The sequence below is a fragment of the Canis aureus genome, chromosome 23 (assembly GCF_053574225.1).
Source record: "Canis aureus isolate CA01 chromosome 23, VMU_Caureus_v.1.0, whole genome shotgun sequence".
Lineage (NCBI taxonomy): Eukaryota > Metazoa > Chordata > Mammalia > Carnivora > Canidae > Canis > Canis aureus.
The window spans coordinates 44,417,825-44,434,023 of record NC_135633.1 but is presented as its reverse complement, the minus strand read 5'-3'; the positions used below and the strand labels follow the sequence as shown (position 1 = coordinate 44,434,023).

The window sequence follows — 16,199 nt, the reverse complement described above, 5'->3', positions numbered from 1 at the left end:
GTCTTCTCTGTAAATATAAGTGGCCTGGATATACTTAAAGAAAAAGTCTCGAATAGGATTATAAAGGAAAACCCAAGTACACGTAATATAAAAAGATACGCCTTAAAGTGATTTGAAACCATTGAAAGTAAAAGGGCAAAAAGTAGATCAGTGATACATGCAGGAAGCAACAATATGGGTAACAGAGTGCTGGGAGAAGAATTTATAGCGTTAAATATTTGTATCTATAAACATGAGAACTTGAAATTGTCTCGGAAACTAAAAGAAAGCAGTGTTCACAACCTCACTGTTAAAGTTGGGTGGGAGCAAAAAGCATAAAAGAGATAAAGGATAATAGAGTTATATAATTCATGATGAAGATCTAGAAATTATGAATATGTACAAAATGATCAAGGTTTTCTTTTTGATAATAATTTCAAATATACATATATATGTATAAATAAATCTGACTCATATATCAAACTCTTGGGTTCTTTAAGTTTCAGAAACATTTACAAAAATCATGTTACCTATTTACTTATTTAATGTCTACTTCCTCAAAATCATGAGGTCAATGAAATGGGAGAAGAACTAACAGAAGTGATTAGTAAATATTTTTAAAGAAGTGAGAGAACACATAGTTCACACACACACACATACTCTCACACACACATACACACACACAAAATACAGATGGGCAGCAGGACTATGGGGGAAATAAAAGCACAATTTTATAAACAAAAGTATTTTGGTTTAAATAATAACAGAATACCATCTTACCTGTCACATTGGCAAAACTTAAAAAAAAAAAAATGCTCCAAATCCCCACTTTGTGTATAAGTGCATGCCTCCATCATGTATCACTTCTGCAAAAAGTCAAGCAGAAGAACTAACACAAGGAGTTCTTTGCACTTTATAAATCCCCTCATGCAAACTTCCAAGGTGAGCCGTGACCTTGAGGACTACTTGGTGTTCTATTGTATCCTAACGTTTCCTGTAGTTCAATGGGTGGCATGGCCTGAGAAAGGATGTGCATCATCCTGACAGGCCCACGGCCTGTCTCACTGACGAACTGCCTCACCTAGGAGCTTTCTCCCCCAAGGGGGCATCTCCCCAGGCTGGCATATAACTCATGGCTGCCATGTAAATTTGCTACATGGAACTGAGAGCACATTCCCATAAAGCTACACATGTACATATTTTGAGAAAGGTCTACAGAAGTTACTGGTTCAATCTCCTATCCCTTCCTGCAAGTACGCTCATTGATTCTGACTTCTTATCTAAGATAAAGACAGCCTGCAACTGGAGAAGATGCGCCCCATCATATTATTATTATTATTAATAATAATAATAATTATTATTATTCTCCATCATAATAATATATCCTTATTAACAAATAAGGATATATTACAGTACTTCCTTCTGCAAGTTCACTTGAGATCTGAACCCCTGACTTCTAGTCTAAGCACCTGCAGTAATGATAAGAACTAATCTCACCTACATCCAGTGTGAAAGTTTGAATCCATGGGCATGAAGTTACCATGGGGTCGAGTCTATGCCCACATCCGAGGTCTTCACTGGCCCAGAATGATGACAAGCCCAGATGTCATGCTAAACGCTGAGAACCACACAAGTCCCTGATGTGTTGGCTCAGCCTGTGATTATTTGAATGAAGACCTCTGGTTAATAATGGTGAAACGATGAAGGAAAACAGAATTCCCAGGATGAAGAGAAAGTGAGCAGTCAAGAGGAACGACTCATGGGAAGATGGGAAGCAAATGGACATGTGGTAGCTGGCTTAGCAGACCTGAGCTCACGATGCGGATATGAAAGCAAGAGCAAAGGCTTTGAAGACCAAATCCAGAGGAGGACAGACCCACTCTTGTATCCCTTTCAGGTCAGGAGTGGGAATGGACATCTCCCTCTAGAAAACCACTGCAGTAATTGTAAGAACTAATGATGGAAAACACATTTTAAGACCTCTGTGCTTAAATCTCTATAAAGTTTTAGTATCTAAAAAAAAAAAAGTTTTAGCATCTAAAACACCATTAAATGAACATATAGTGTTTCTTGGTGTTTGCATTAAACTCCATAAACTACTACAGCCTGTGGATCAAATCCAGCCTGCCATCTGTTTTTGAACAGATGGAGAACTAAGAATAACTACTTTTTTAAAAAAAATTAGACTTTCTATTGTGAGATAATTGTAGATCCAAATGCAGTTGTGAGAAGTAATAGAGATCCTCTGTGTACTTTACCAAGTTCTCCCAACATTAACTTTTTCAAACCTATAGGGCCATATCCTAGTACAACCAGCATATTGACATTGGCACAAAGTACAGCTCATTACTGCCATGCTTACAGTCTCTGTTTATAGCCACACCCACTTCCCTTTGACCCCTGCTCCCTCCTTGTCCCAGGGCAACCACTAATCTGGTTTTGTCATTTGGCCATTTCAAGAATGTTTTGCTATATAATAAAAATAACCATTTGGGATTGGCTTTTTTCACTCAGCATAATTCCCTGGATAGTCCTCTAGGACTTTGTTTGAATCAATTTTTTTTTTTAATTGCTGACTGCTGTTCTATTGTTTGGATGTATCACTTTTTTTCTTAGAAGTGTTTTTAATAGCATTTAGTCACATTATTGATCACGGCATAGGTTTACAGAAGATGTTTAAGATTGGTTGGTAACTTAGTCTTATCCTGGATTTTCTTCTAAAATTGAGAATAGGAGAACTAGCTATGGGTTAAAGAATATTTCAGGATGACAGGTTGGCTATATCAACTCTGTAAACAGCAAATACGAATGTAACTTATGTTAGCCTCTTCACATTTTGAAAAACCACTGACATTTCTTTAAAAGCTGAGCCACTAAAAAAATAAAAATAAAAAATAAAAAAATAAAATCTGAGCCACTATACATGGTTCTTGAAAGTCTATTGTGGACATAAGATACTTAGTCCAACTAGTTGGGGGCTTTGGGGTGAACTTATGTGACCATCCAATTCAGAGCTTCATTTAGAGTTAAAAACCTGTGTTAACAGAAAAGTTATAGTCATGGATAGCATCAGTTCCTCGGATAACACAAATCCCAAAGCTCTCATCATCCTGGTTATCCTCCTGTTTTGCTTTCACTTACATGGACCATCCTTTTAAGGAAGCACAAGATAGAAAAGTTCATCAAAATTATGAGAGTCACAGTTTGTACAGCACTGGATGACCGTACTTTTGACATTTGGTATAACAAGTTCACTCTTAGTAAAATATTTTCTCCAATCTGGGTCAAGGCAAGGTAAAATGAGAAGAATAAGACTCCCAAACGCAGTCTTGAGTTATGAGGTATCTAGATAAAGGGGGGCTATGTGCTACAAAGGCCCTTTTGTTGGGCTGCAGTATGCTGCTGCTGCTCAACACGGTCCCGGAAGTCCTTATTAAGAGAGGGTCTCAGGAGTGCAATGATTTGTTGAAGATGGGCTCTGCATTAGCAATTTTCTTTTCTCTCTGCCCAGTCCTGCCAAGATCTGTTAGTAATCTTTTCTCTATGTCCGGTTCTGCCAAGATTCCAACTCTATTTTTGCTTTGAAAATCTTTTCCAGCTTCTAGAAGCTGCCTGAATTCATGGGCTGGTGGTCTCTTTACTCCCCCTTCACAGCCAGCAGCCCTGCATCTCTCTGATCCTTCTTCTGCATACACTTCTCTCCCTGACCTCTGTTTTGTACTTATTTTTTTTTTAATCACTCACCAGTGGAAGGACATCTGTGTTGTTTCCAGTTTGGGGCTATTATGAATAAAGCTGCTATGAACATTCATGGATAGGTTTGTGTGTGTGCGAACATAAGTCTACACTTCTCTGGGATAAATGCCAAGGAGTGCAATTGCTACATCATATGGTAGCTGCCAAACTGTTTTCCAAAGTAGCAGTACCACTTTACATTCCTACCAGCAGTGTGATCCAATTTCTGTGTTCTTGCCAGCATTTCGTGTTGTCACTATTTTTTAGCTATTCTGATAGATGTGTAGTGATATCTTATTGTGGTTTTAATTTGCATTCTCTTAATGGCCAATAATGTCAACATCTTTTTATGTGCCTATTTACAGTCTGTATAGTCTCTTCGATGAAATGTGTCTTCATGCCTTTTACCCATATTCTGGATTTTTTGCTGTTGGGTTTGGAGAACTTTTCATACATTCTAAGATGTTAGTTCTTTTTCAGATATGTGGTTTGCAAATATTTTTTCCCAGTAGCCTCCCCCCTCCCCTTTCTCTAAAGATTTATTTATCTTATGTAGAGAGTGAGAGCGTGTGGGCAGGAGCTAGGGTAGAGGGAGAGGGAGAGAAGTAAACTCCTCACTGAGTGCTGTGCCCAAAGTAGGATTCGATCTCATGACCCTAAGATCATGACCTGAGCCCAAGTTGCTTAACTGACTGAGTCACCCAAGGACTACAGCTTTTTTTTTTTTTTTTTCTTAACAGGGACTTTAGCAGAGCAAATATTTTTAATTTTGTTGACTTCTAGTTTGTCAACTTTTCCTTTTATGGAATCTGCTTTTCCTTCATGTGTAAGAACTCTCATAGGTCCCATAGCTTTTCTTCTGTTTTTGTCCTAAAAAGTTTTATTTTACATTTTAAGTCCATCGTCCATTTTTTTAAATTTTACAATGTGTTAATTACTAAAAAAAAGTTAATTTTTGTATAGAATATGAGACTTAACATGTCTTATGTCTTGCTTACGTTCCCTGTATATTGTCTTTAAGTTGGGTAGACTAGATCTTCTTTATCTTTTTCCAAATTCCTTTAGTTATTCTAGTTCCTCTGCCTTTCCATATAAATTTTAGAATAATCTTGTCTATGTCTACCAAAAAAAAAAGAATCCTGCTGAAATTTTGACAGGAATTGTGTAAACCTATATGTTGATTTTGGGAAAACTGCGATCTTTCGTGTGAGTCTTCCAATCCATCATTATAAATCTCATTTATTTAAATCATCTTTCATTTCTTTCTCAGTGTTCCAGCGTACAAGTCCCACATGTGATTTTTAGATTTACACCTACTTATTTCATTTATTTGAATGATTGTAAATGATATATTTTTAACTTCAACATCCCTGTGTTCATTGTTTGGATATAGAAGTACAATTGATTTCTGTGTTTATATTGTGTCCTGCAAGCTTGCTGACCTCACTTCTTAATTCTTTGACTTCTTTTGTAGATTTCTTGGGACTTTCTACTAGACAGTCATGTCATCTGCAAATAGGGATTTATTTCTTCATTTCTGACCTGGGCGCCCTTTTTTTTTTTTTTTTTCTACACTCATCACATTGGCTAGGAATTTCAGTACTGTGTAAAAATGGTGAGAATGGACATACTTACTGATCATTCTTTCACCTTTAAGTAAAATATTATCCATAGGTTTTTTTTTTTTTTTTTGGTAAATGTTCTTTTTCAGGTTGAGAAAGTTTCCTTCTATTACTATTTTTCTGAGTTTTTAAAATCATGAAATGGTATTTCATTTTGTCAATGTTTTTTCTTCATTAGTTGATATGAACATATAATTTTTCTTCTTTGCTCTTTGTATGTCTTTAGGCAGATTGCATTGATTGATTTTTCAATATTGAAACAGCCTTGAATCCCTGGAATAAATCTCATTTAATCATGGTGTATAATTCCTTATATATATGTTACTGAATTCTATTTGCAGATCTTGTTAAGGATTTTTACATCTATATTCATGAGGGATACTGGTCTGCACTTTTTTGGTATTGTCTTTGTCTAGTTTGCGGATCATGGTAATGTTGGCCTATGAAGTAAAGTGGGAAGTCTTATATTTTCTAGTAAAGTTCATGTAGAGTTTCTGGTAATTCTTATTCAAACTTCTATTAGAATTTCCTAGTCAAAACATATGGGTCTGGAAACTTCTTTTTTGATAGTTTTAAAATTATGAGTTCAGTTTCCTCAGTTTTAGGGTTATTCAAGTGATCTATTTGATATTGAGTGGGTTGTGGTAATTTGTGTTTTTCAAGGAATGAACTTGGTCCATTTCAGCCAAGTTGTCACATAAACATTTGTGTGCACAGCATTCATAATAGTGTTGTTCACAGCATTCCCTTATTATCCTTTTGATTTCTGCAGAGTCTCAGTAATGTCTCGTTTCATTCCTGATGTTGGTAATTGTATCGTCTTTTTTTTTTTTTCTCTCTGTCAATCTTGCTAGAGATTTGTCAGTTTTATTGATTATTTTTTAAGGAATAAGCTTTTTGTTTCTCTGATTTTCTCTATTGTTTTTTCTGCTTTCAATTTTATTGATTTATGCTCTTATCAATTTTATTTCCTTCCTTCTGCCTCCTTAGGATTTATTTTGTTCTTTCCATTCCAGATGCTTGACAGAGGAGCTTAGATGACTGATTTGAGACTTTTTCTCTTTTCTAATGTATTCATTTATTCTATAAAGTTCTCTCTTGTAGGGCAGCTTTAGCTGTTTCTCAAAAATTTTATGTTACATTTCATTTCCATTCAGTTCAGTATATCTTTAAATTTTCCTTGAGACATCCCAGTTGACCCATTGATTACTTAGAATGTTGTTTAGTTTTCAACTGTTTGGAGATTTTTCTGTTGTTTTAGTTCTTTCTTTCCCTATTTTTGATTTTCTAGTTTCTTTCTGTTATTAATATCTAGTTTGATTCTCTTGTGGTAGAATATGCTATTACTTCATTTCTTTTAAATTTGTTGGGATTAGCTTGATGACCCATGTTGTGTTATACCTTGGCATATGTTCTAGGGGCACTCCAGAAGAATGTGTATTCTGTTTAGTGGTGTTATTCATCCATCCATCCATCCATCCATCCATCCATCCATCCATCCATCCATTTACTTATTTAGTTAGTTAGTTTATAGAACTTCCTTAATTCTTTTAGGGTAGATCTAATGGTGACCAATTCTCTTAGTTTTCCTTCATCTGAGAATGTCTTGAATTCCTCTTCATTCCTAAGGATATTTTCACTGGGTATAATATTCTGGGTTAATGGTTCTTTCCTTTCAGCACTTGAAAACATTGTGTCATTTACTTCTGATCTTCATGTTTTCCAGTTAGAAATCTGGTTTAATTAAAATTGTTTTATATTTATAGATATGGTGTTGTTTCTTCCTTACTGCCTCAAGATTTTTTTTCTTTGTTTTTAGTTTTTAGAAGTTTGACTATACTATGCCATAATGTGGCCTTCCTTGGATTTATCCTGTTTGGGGTTTGCTGAGCTTTGGGGGGAATTTTCAAGCCTTATATCTATGAGTACTTTTTAGTCCTTCCCTTTCTTCTTTCTTCTCAAAACTCCACTGACACAATTGTTAGGTCTTTTGTTATAGTTTTAAACATTTCTGAGATTTTTTTCCATTCTGTTTTCTTTTTGTTGTTCACATTGGATGATTCCTGTTGTTCATTGATTATTTCCTCTGTTTTCTCCATTCTACGTTATAGCCCATCCACCAAGTTTTTATTTAATATTATATTTCTCAGTTCTAAGATCTCCACTTGGTTTCACTTTATATCTTCTATTTCTTTGCTGAACCTTCCTATATTTTCATTCCTCCAAGCATGTTTCTAATTGCTTGCTGAGTCATTTTATGATGGCTACTTTAAATCTTTGCCAGATAACTCTAACATCTGTGTCATCTTGGTGTTGTCCTCTATTGATTGTCTTTTTCATTCAAGTTGTGATCTTCCTGGTTCTTGATATGACAAGTGAGTTTTGATTGAAACTTGTATATTAGGGCACTATATTATGAGACTCTCGGTTTTATTTAAATGTTGTGCTTTAGTACACCTGTTCTAACAACTTCTGAGCAGGGAAGTGGTATATAGCATCATTACTGTCAGTTGATAGTGGAAGTCCAGATGTTGACTCAGCCTCTGTTAATATCTGCAGAGAGGGCTTCCCCATCGCTGCTGAGTGGGGTGGGAGTTCTGGCTTCACAGTAGTCTTTTTCTGAAACTACCCTGACTGGGAAGGATAAGGGGCCTCATTACTGACTCTTAGAGGAACTCCAGTGACACTGTTGGGGGAAGGCTGAGTATCCTGCCTTTCCATATCCTCCACTGATATCACCCTACTGGAGAGGGGTAGGGCTGCCTTGTTCCTCCCTCACGGGGGCTCCCCACATAGTCCTCACTGATACTGCCAAGGGGGTGCCTCATCACCCAGTGGTGGGAATGAAAGTTCTGCCACCCTACTAAGCTTTTTCTGACACTCTGACAAGGAGTTTGGGACAAGGGTGTAAATCTAGGCCTCTGTCTACATTTGCTTGTAGAGGTGAGAGTGGGGCCACAGTTTTCTCTGAGGTGTTTAGCTGAATTAGAGGGATTATTGTGTAAATATTTTCTGCCTTGCTAAGCTCCCCCTCTTATTTAGAGAGAGCAGGCCTTGTTGGGGCTTTTTTGTTTGTATCCTTTGCCATTTCAAGATTGTCCCCTTTCTCAGCTCCAAGTCTGAGATATATGAGTCTGTTCATTTGCTAAGGGTCATATAACAAAGTGCTACAAACTAGGTGGCTTAAACAACAGACCCACAATTTTGGGTGCCTTATCCATCTAGTATATCTTTAATGAAATAAATGCATATTTTCCAAAATGAAGCCACTATGTTTGGCTGTTAAATCCTATATTTTCTTAAGTACTCATATTTTTAACATTAAAAATAGTGACATAACCATGTGTGTTTTCCAACTTCTGAGATGTTCTTGACTTATGTTTGCTTTTTTAAACCACTGTGTTATATCTCAATACAGTACAGTACAAAGTGCTATACGTATTTAATGTATATAATTTTATGAATTTGGAGATAAGTATACACCTGTATGCTTCACCGTAAACCATCACTGCAATCTGTGTCATAAGCATATTCTTCACTTCCAAAAGTTTTCTCCCACCTTATAATTTTTGTTGATTTTGTGTATTTATGTATACACACATGTATGTGTGTATATATATATATATATATATATATACACACATATATGTATTCCCAAAATTCTTGGGTTAAACCCTTGTTAATATAAAAATCTTTTATTATAAATTCAGCTTTGTATGTAGCAAACTTTGTATTGAAGCCAAAGAGCTGTTTTAGTTTGGTTACTCATCAGTTTATCCATCAAAATCATTTGGGAATGACTCATCAAATAATTCATCTCAGCCAAGAGATATGTTCAGAGTAGAAACAGTTTGAGCTCAAACAGTTTGAGCTCAAACAGTTTGGAAGACTTTCCCCAAGCTGATGAAAATGAAGAATTTCAAAGCTGTAATGTTCTCGTTTTCAGAAACAAACAAACAAAATCCAAAATAAATCATACCAAATAGGAAGAATGTTGGCTCAGTTATTTTATATTTTATCATTTTAATGTATAAAACTCTCTGTTGAAGACAGATCTATTGTTCATATGTCAAGTACAACATAGCATAGTCTTAGTGTTAAACCCTTTGGCCTCATCTTATATAATAATCTTTTAAGCAGTAAAACATATTTTTTAGGAAGTTCACCATAAAAGTTTTTTTTTTCTTTATTTTAGAGAGTGAGAGAGAGAGAGACCAAGAGCATGAGCAGAGGGAGGGACATGGGCACAGGGAGAGAGAGAATACTCAAGCAGGTTCCCCATCAAGTAAGGAGCCTGATGTGGGACTTGGTCTCAGGTCACCGAGATCATGACCTGAGCCAAAAGCAAGAGTTGGCAGCTTAACTGACTGAACTACCCAGACACCCCCACCATAAAAGATATATTGACAAAGTAAATGAAAAGCTTAATTTTTTATTTGATGTGAAGCACACAGAGCCAAATAAATTTTATCTCTGATGAGTTCTTCCATATAATTTCTGTGTGAGTGAACTGCGTTTTAGGAAGTCACACATCAGGCTCTTTTGACCTAGGAGAGGTCAGTTGTCAACTGTCAGTATCAAAATAAGCGTGGTTTCTTCTAACCACTTAGGTCCTTGGGCATTTTGTTTCCCCCCTCCTTGGCAGGCAAGGGAGGAAAATATTCTGTTTAAATTGCTGAGTGTGGCATCTACCCTAAGATGCCTTCCCAGGATGGTTTCCTGTGAGCATCATGCTAGGACCTAAGGCAGCAATTCTCAATAGGGCTTTAAAGAGAGGAGAACCAGGATCTGTGGGCAGCATTCCTGCTGTCAGCAACTTAGACTCCAGGGAGGCACAAGGTTTTGAGAAAAGAAAAACTTGGAGTGACTAGGGCATTCTCAAAAGAGGACTGTTTTTAGCAGCGACTCTTGGTGGGGGTGAGGGAGCTCACTTTAAGAAGCCCAATGCTAGGGGATCACTGGGTGGCTCCGTGGTTTAGCACCTGCCTTCGGCCCAGGGCATGATCCTGGAGTCCCAGGATCAAGTCCCACATCAGGCTCCTTGCATGGAGCCTGCTTATCCCTCTGCCTGTGTCTCTTCCTCTCTCTCTCTCTCTCTCTCTCTCTCTCTCTCTGTGTGTGTGTGTTTCTCATGAATAAATAAAATCTTAAAAAAAAAAAAAAAAGCCCAATGCTGATTAAAGCTAGTGGGGCCTTGTGGAAATAGTGAGGACTTTGGAACCCACATATTGGCCATTTTCCAGATATCTGGCCTTGAGATAAATCATTTGATCTTCTAAGTCTTAAAATAAAATGGGCCTGATTCTTTGAGGCACCATTATAGAGATTAAACTGAATTTAAAGTCATAAATCACCCAGGTTTACTCAAGAAGAAATAGAAAATATAAATAGACCTATAGTGAGGTCTATTCCTCACTATTCCTATAGTGAGGAGTGATACTGAATTTATAATTATAATTTTTCCACAAAGAAGAGCTCAGGTTCACATAGTTTCACTGGTGAATTCCACCAGACACTTGAAGAAATAATGACCAGTTCATTCAATGAGGCAAGAATTTCCCTGATACAAAGCAAACATGTGACAAGAAGACTGCAGACCACTATCTCTCATAAATATAAACACAAAAATCCCCAATACAATATTAGTAAATTGAATCCAGATGCATATAAAAAAGATTATTGCATGCAATATCAATGTATCCTAAAATATAAATGAATATAATATACTATATTAATAAAGGACAAAAACTGCATAATCATTTCAATAGATGCAGAAAAAATATTTGACAAAATCTAACACCCAATCATAGAAGCTCTCAACTAACTAGGCATAGATAGAAACTTGCTCAATCTGATAAAAAAGCATCTACAAAAACCCTCTAACTGACATTACACTTACTGGGTAAAGACTGAACCTTTTCCCTTAAGATCAGGAACAAGGCAACATGATTCTTTTCACTACTTCAATTTAACATTGTATTAGAGTTTCTAGTTGGTGCAATCAGGCAAGAAAAATAAAATGCACCCAGAGTGGAAAGGAAGAAATAAAAACTATCTTTATTTAAAGACAATTATCATCTTGTATGTGGAAATTTTTAAGGCACACGACTAGAATAAATGAGCTCAGTAAGATCACAGAATACAAGACTAATATACAAAAATTGATTGTATTTCTATATATTAGCAATGAACAATATAATAATGAAATTAAGAAAACAATTTCATTCATAGTAGTGTCAAAAGAATAAAATATTTAGGAATACATTTAACAAAGGAACTGCAAGACTTACACATGGAAAAATGTACCACAATTCTAAGAGAAATTTAAAAATATCCATGTAAATGGAGAGACATTTCATGTTTACTGATTGATTGGAGGACTCAGTATTATAAAGTGGTAATTCTCACCAAATTGAGATTCAGTATAGATCAATTTGCAGAGAATTGCCATTTTAATCCTTATCAAAATCCCAGCAGCCCAGCTTTTGCAAAAATCAGGAACTGACAAGCTAATCCTAAAACTTATATGGAAATAGAAAGGGCCTAAAACAGCCAAAACAATCTTGTAGGTGCACCTGGATGGCTCAGTCGGTTAAGCATCTGATCACGATCTTGGCGTCCTGGGATGGAGCCCTGTGTTGGACTCCCAGCTCAGTGAAGAGTCTGCTTCTTCCTCACCTTTTGCCCTCCCCTTGGTCATATGCTCTCTTTCTCTCTCCCTCTCTCAAATAAATAAATAAAAATCTTTTTTAAAAAACCCAATCTAGTAAGTTGGAAGATTTAGACTTTTCAATATCAAAACTTACTTCAAAGCCACAATAATTAAGACTATATAGTACTGGTCTAAGGATAGACATATAGATCAATGGAACAGAATTAAGAGCCCAGGATTAAACCCTTATATTTTATATTTACGACAGCTGAGTTTTCAACAAAAGTACCAAGACAATTTGATGGGGGAAAGAATAATTATTTCAATAAATGCTGCTAGGACAATGGCATGTCCACATTTGAAAAGATGAAACTAGACCCTTAAGCTATACAAAAGCATTAACTCAAAATGGATCACAAACCTGATATAAAACTTAAAATTATAAAACTTTCAGAAGAAAATATTTCTGATCTTGGACTGGGCAAATATTTCTCCGATATAAAGCTAAAAGCCCAATCCATAAAAGCAAAAAATGATGAATTGTACTACTTCAAAATAAAAAACTTAGGTGCTTCAAAAGACACCATTAAGAAAATGAAAAGATAAGCCACAGACTAGGAGAAAATCTATGCAAATCATATATCTGATAAAGGACTTAAATCCAAAATATATGAAGAATTCTTATGATTCAATAAGAAAAGATGTAATTATGGGCAAAAGATTTGAACAGACATTTCACCAAAAACTATGAATGGTTAATAAGCACAAAAAACGATGCTCAACATGATTAGTCATTAGGAAAATGTAAATTAAAACTAGAATGCACTTCACACACACTGAAATAATTATAATCAAAGAGACAAGAACAAGTATAGGAGGGGATATAGAGACTTGGAATCCGTATAGGTTGCTAGTGGAAATGTAAAATGGCACAGCTCCTCAGGAAAACAGTTTGATAGTTTCTTTTAAAACTTAAAAGTGAGGGGATCCCTGGGTGGCGCAGCGGTTTGGCGCCTGCCTTTGGCCCAGGGTGCGATCCTGGAGACCCCGGGATCGAATCCCATATCAGGCTCCCGGTGCATGGAGCCTGCTTCTCCCTCTGCCTATGTCTCTGCCTCTCTCTCTCTCTCTCTCTCTCTCTATGTGACTATCATAAATAAATAAGATAAATTAAAAAAAAAAAACTTAAAAGTGAATATACAATGTGAGTCAAAATGTGACTCCCAGGAATCTACTCGACAGAAATGAAAATATGTCCACACAGACTTGTATGTAAATGTTCATAACAGCTTTATTTAGAAGAGCCCCAAACTGGAAATGACAAGTGTCCATCAGTGAGTGAAATGAATAAACAAAATATGTTTTTTTTCATACAACTGAATACCAGGCTGCAATAAAAAGAGAACAAAATACTGATGGCATGCTAAAATATGAATCGCACATACCAAAAAAACTAAATGACAGAAGCCAGATGCAAACACATGCATATTATATGAATCCATTTATATGAAATGTTCAGGTAAATGTCAGAAATAGCAGTTCAGTGGCTGCCTGGGGTTGGGCACGGGAACAGGGAGTGACTGAAAATGGGCATGGGGATCTTTTTGGAGTGATGGAAATGTTCTCAAATTGGGTTGTGGTAGTGATTGCACAACTTTGTAAATTTAGTAAAATATCATTGAGTTATACCCTTGGAATTGGGTGAACTTTATGGTATGTAAATTATTTCTTAATAGAACTGCTAAAGATGAAATAAGTTTAATTTCTCTAATAATGTGTAACACGTGGGCCTGGATAAATGATGGTGTTGTTCTTTGAGGTTGTATTTTGTCTTCTGAACTCAGACCTGTTGCTTCAGAGGGCAAGGATGGCAACAAGTGCTAGCAGCTAGCATTTCCTGAGTACCCGCTATGTTCCAGAGTGTTTTCTGTATAGTCATAAAGGAAATGTAAATTAAAACTAGAATGCACTTCACACACACTGAAATGATTATAATCAAAGAGACAAGGTCAAGGATGGGAGGGAATATGGAGACTTGGAATCCTGCATATTACCTTCTTCATTCCTCAGCAGTCTTTGGACACAGTTCACAGATAAAGATATGGAACCTCTGTTGAGGTCATGGGGCTGAGGCATGTAGAGTAACTTGCCTCCAACAGATCTAAGCTGTACTAATGTATCGAGAACCTTTAAGATCTAGGAATGTCTAGTCCAGTCATGAGGCCTGCTAAGTGGCTCTGAGCACCTCCTTCATTCTATGCTTGGCCCCGCTAAAGGCTTCCCTATTTGAAACTTTGTGATTCTAGATTACCTGGCAGTTCTGTTATGCCATGAGATTTTCGGCCACCATCACAGCAATTGCATGCCTGACTCTGACTCATGTTTATCCTTGCTATAAGACTGGCTGGCCCCTCTTGACCGATGTTGGAGGATGGTGATGAGCGGCAGCTTCTCAATACTGCCTGGGTGATTTCTGCTGATATTTTAGCCTCACTGCGGCCCTGAAGGTCATGAAAACCTTCCCCCAAGATCTTCTCTCAGCCAGGACTCAGTAGTCCCATGGTCCTTTTACTGTTATCCCTGGGCCACAGTGCAGCCTCATGGTTCGAGAGAAGAACCTTCTATCAGTTTGGAATATTTTATCCCCTAGAGTTTAGCTTCGGGTGATGCTCCAGGCTACAGGATTGGAAGGGTTGGGCTGAGTTTCAGTTGCGAACTGGGCTTTAAGTCCTTGGGCTCAAATCCCTCTCACGCTTTCTACCATATTGCTCAAAACCTGGGATTCTTGGGGTTTCATTTGCTCTGTTAGGCATGGTGGCTAATGTTCTATATCAGAGTCTTAGACATCAGTTGAAACATAAAAGGAATGCATAGATACTCAGACGGTCATATGTGAGGTCAAGTATGAGTAAAGGTCTCTTCACATTCACCAGCATTCAGACAAATTTAGAGTCTGTGCACCTTCTGCAGCTGACAATTTCATATATCTCGTGTTTTGTCATTGTTCCATAAACCGCCTTGAATTTGCTCTACTCGTGGCCTTTGCTGAAGGTATCCTCCATGTCTGGATTCAATCACTCCTTACCAGTGTTAAGTTTTTTTAGTAACTAGACGGAAATGAGACCGCCAAGGCAAGCGAGGGTCCAAGAACAGATTTTATTGCAGGCACCCTCGGGCGAGGTTCCACGACTCACGGGGGAAAGAGAGTGAGTCGAGGAAGTCGCCCCAAGACCAGGTGGTAGGGGGTTTACATAACATTGTAAGGCAGAACGGTTTCCTATTGGTTGGCTCACATGCAAAGGAAGGATTGCAATCCAACCAGTCAGAGTGACCCTCACTATGCAAAGGAAGGATTGCAATTCGACCAGTCAAAGGTGACTTCCTCCTCTGGGGTTTGAAGGGCATTGGGTTCGGTTGAGGAAGTCCAAAGGAGAGGTGTAAGGGTCTGCTCAAGCTGTCATCCCAAGTGGAGGTGGTGACAGGAACTTCAGCCATTTTGGCGTATCCGCCATCTTGAGGAGTTTCCCTTCCCGCCTGGCCCCAACAACCAGGACCTCCCATAACCAGGGGAGGTTACGTGCTAGGAACACAGGGGAGAGAGGCAGGATGCCAAAGAGTAATCCTCTCTTGTAGGACCTTTTGGGCCCATTGGGAGGGACAGGAGGCACACAGATAATGAAGAAACTGATGTTAGCAGAGATAATGGGGTGGGGAAGAGAGCACCCAACATCACTGTTGAAACTACAATTGATTCTAGCTTGCTCAGGTCAGGTTAACCTTGGTTGAGGCAGGGACTCAGACAAACCCCGCCAGGGCAGGCCTCTCCAGTTAGGTGGCCTCGAAGATGCTTGGCTCTGGTTGCTCTCCCAGGGCGAGAGGAGACAGCCGGGCCTGGGTGAGGCTGCAGCTCCGGTGCTGGTACTTGGGGGACTCCAAGCTCTGCTGAGCAGAGCAGCTCTGTTGGCAGGTAATCAAGAGATGTCTATCATCTCAACTGAAATGTGGGGGTTACCTCTGGTTTTTCAGCAGACCGCGCTCCTCCCCGCAAATTTAATTCCCAGATTAATATGCTCCTGAGTAACTGAGAAGTAGAAGTGTATATTTAAGCCATTAATGAGGCAGAATTAAGTCACATGTCCCATTTGAGCCATCTCCAGGGCTAGATGGCCTCTTAGGTCTTTCTCCTGTTTCTTTCTTTCTCCTCCTCCCAC

The 16,199-nt window shown here is 37.8% G+C and overlaps 1 protein-coding gene and 1 pseudogene across 2 annotated transcripts in view; both read right to left on the bottom strand.

Annotated features, from left to right (window-relative positions):
* Window positions 1-16,199, bottom strand: part of DEUP1 (deuterosome assembly protein 1) — a 101,697-nt gene that overhangs the window by 3,155 nt on the left and 82,343 nt on the right. The window contains exon 15 of one of the 2 annotated variants that reach the window (XM_077867446.1): window positions 15,802-15,945. The exons of the other annotated variant lie outside the window; for it this stretch is intronic. Within the exon in view, the coding sequence (XP_077723572.1) occupies window positions 15,817-15,945 (129 nt within the window). The 3' untranslated portion in view covers window positions 15,802-15,816. Of the gene's footprint in view, window positions 1-15,801; window positions 15,946-16,199 lie in introns of those variants that run through there. 2 annotated transcript variants of the gene reach the window in all.
* On the bottom strand, window positions 3,134-3,578 carry LOC144295549 (SOSS complex subunit C pseudogene; annotated as a pseudogene).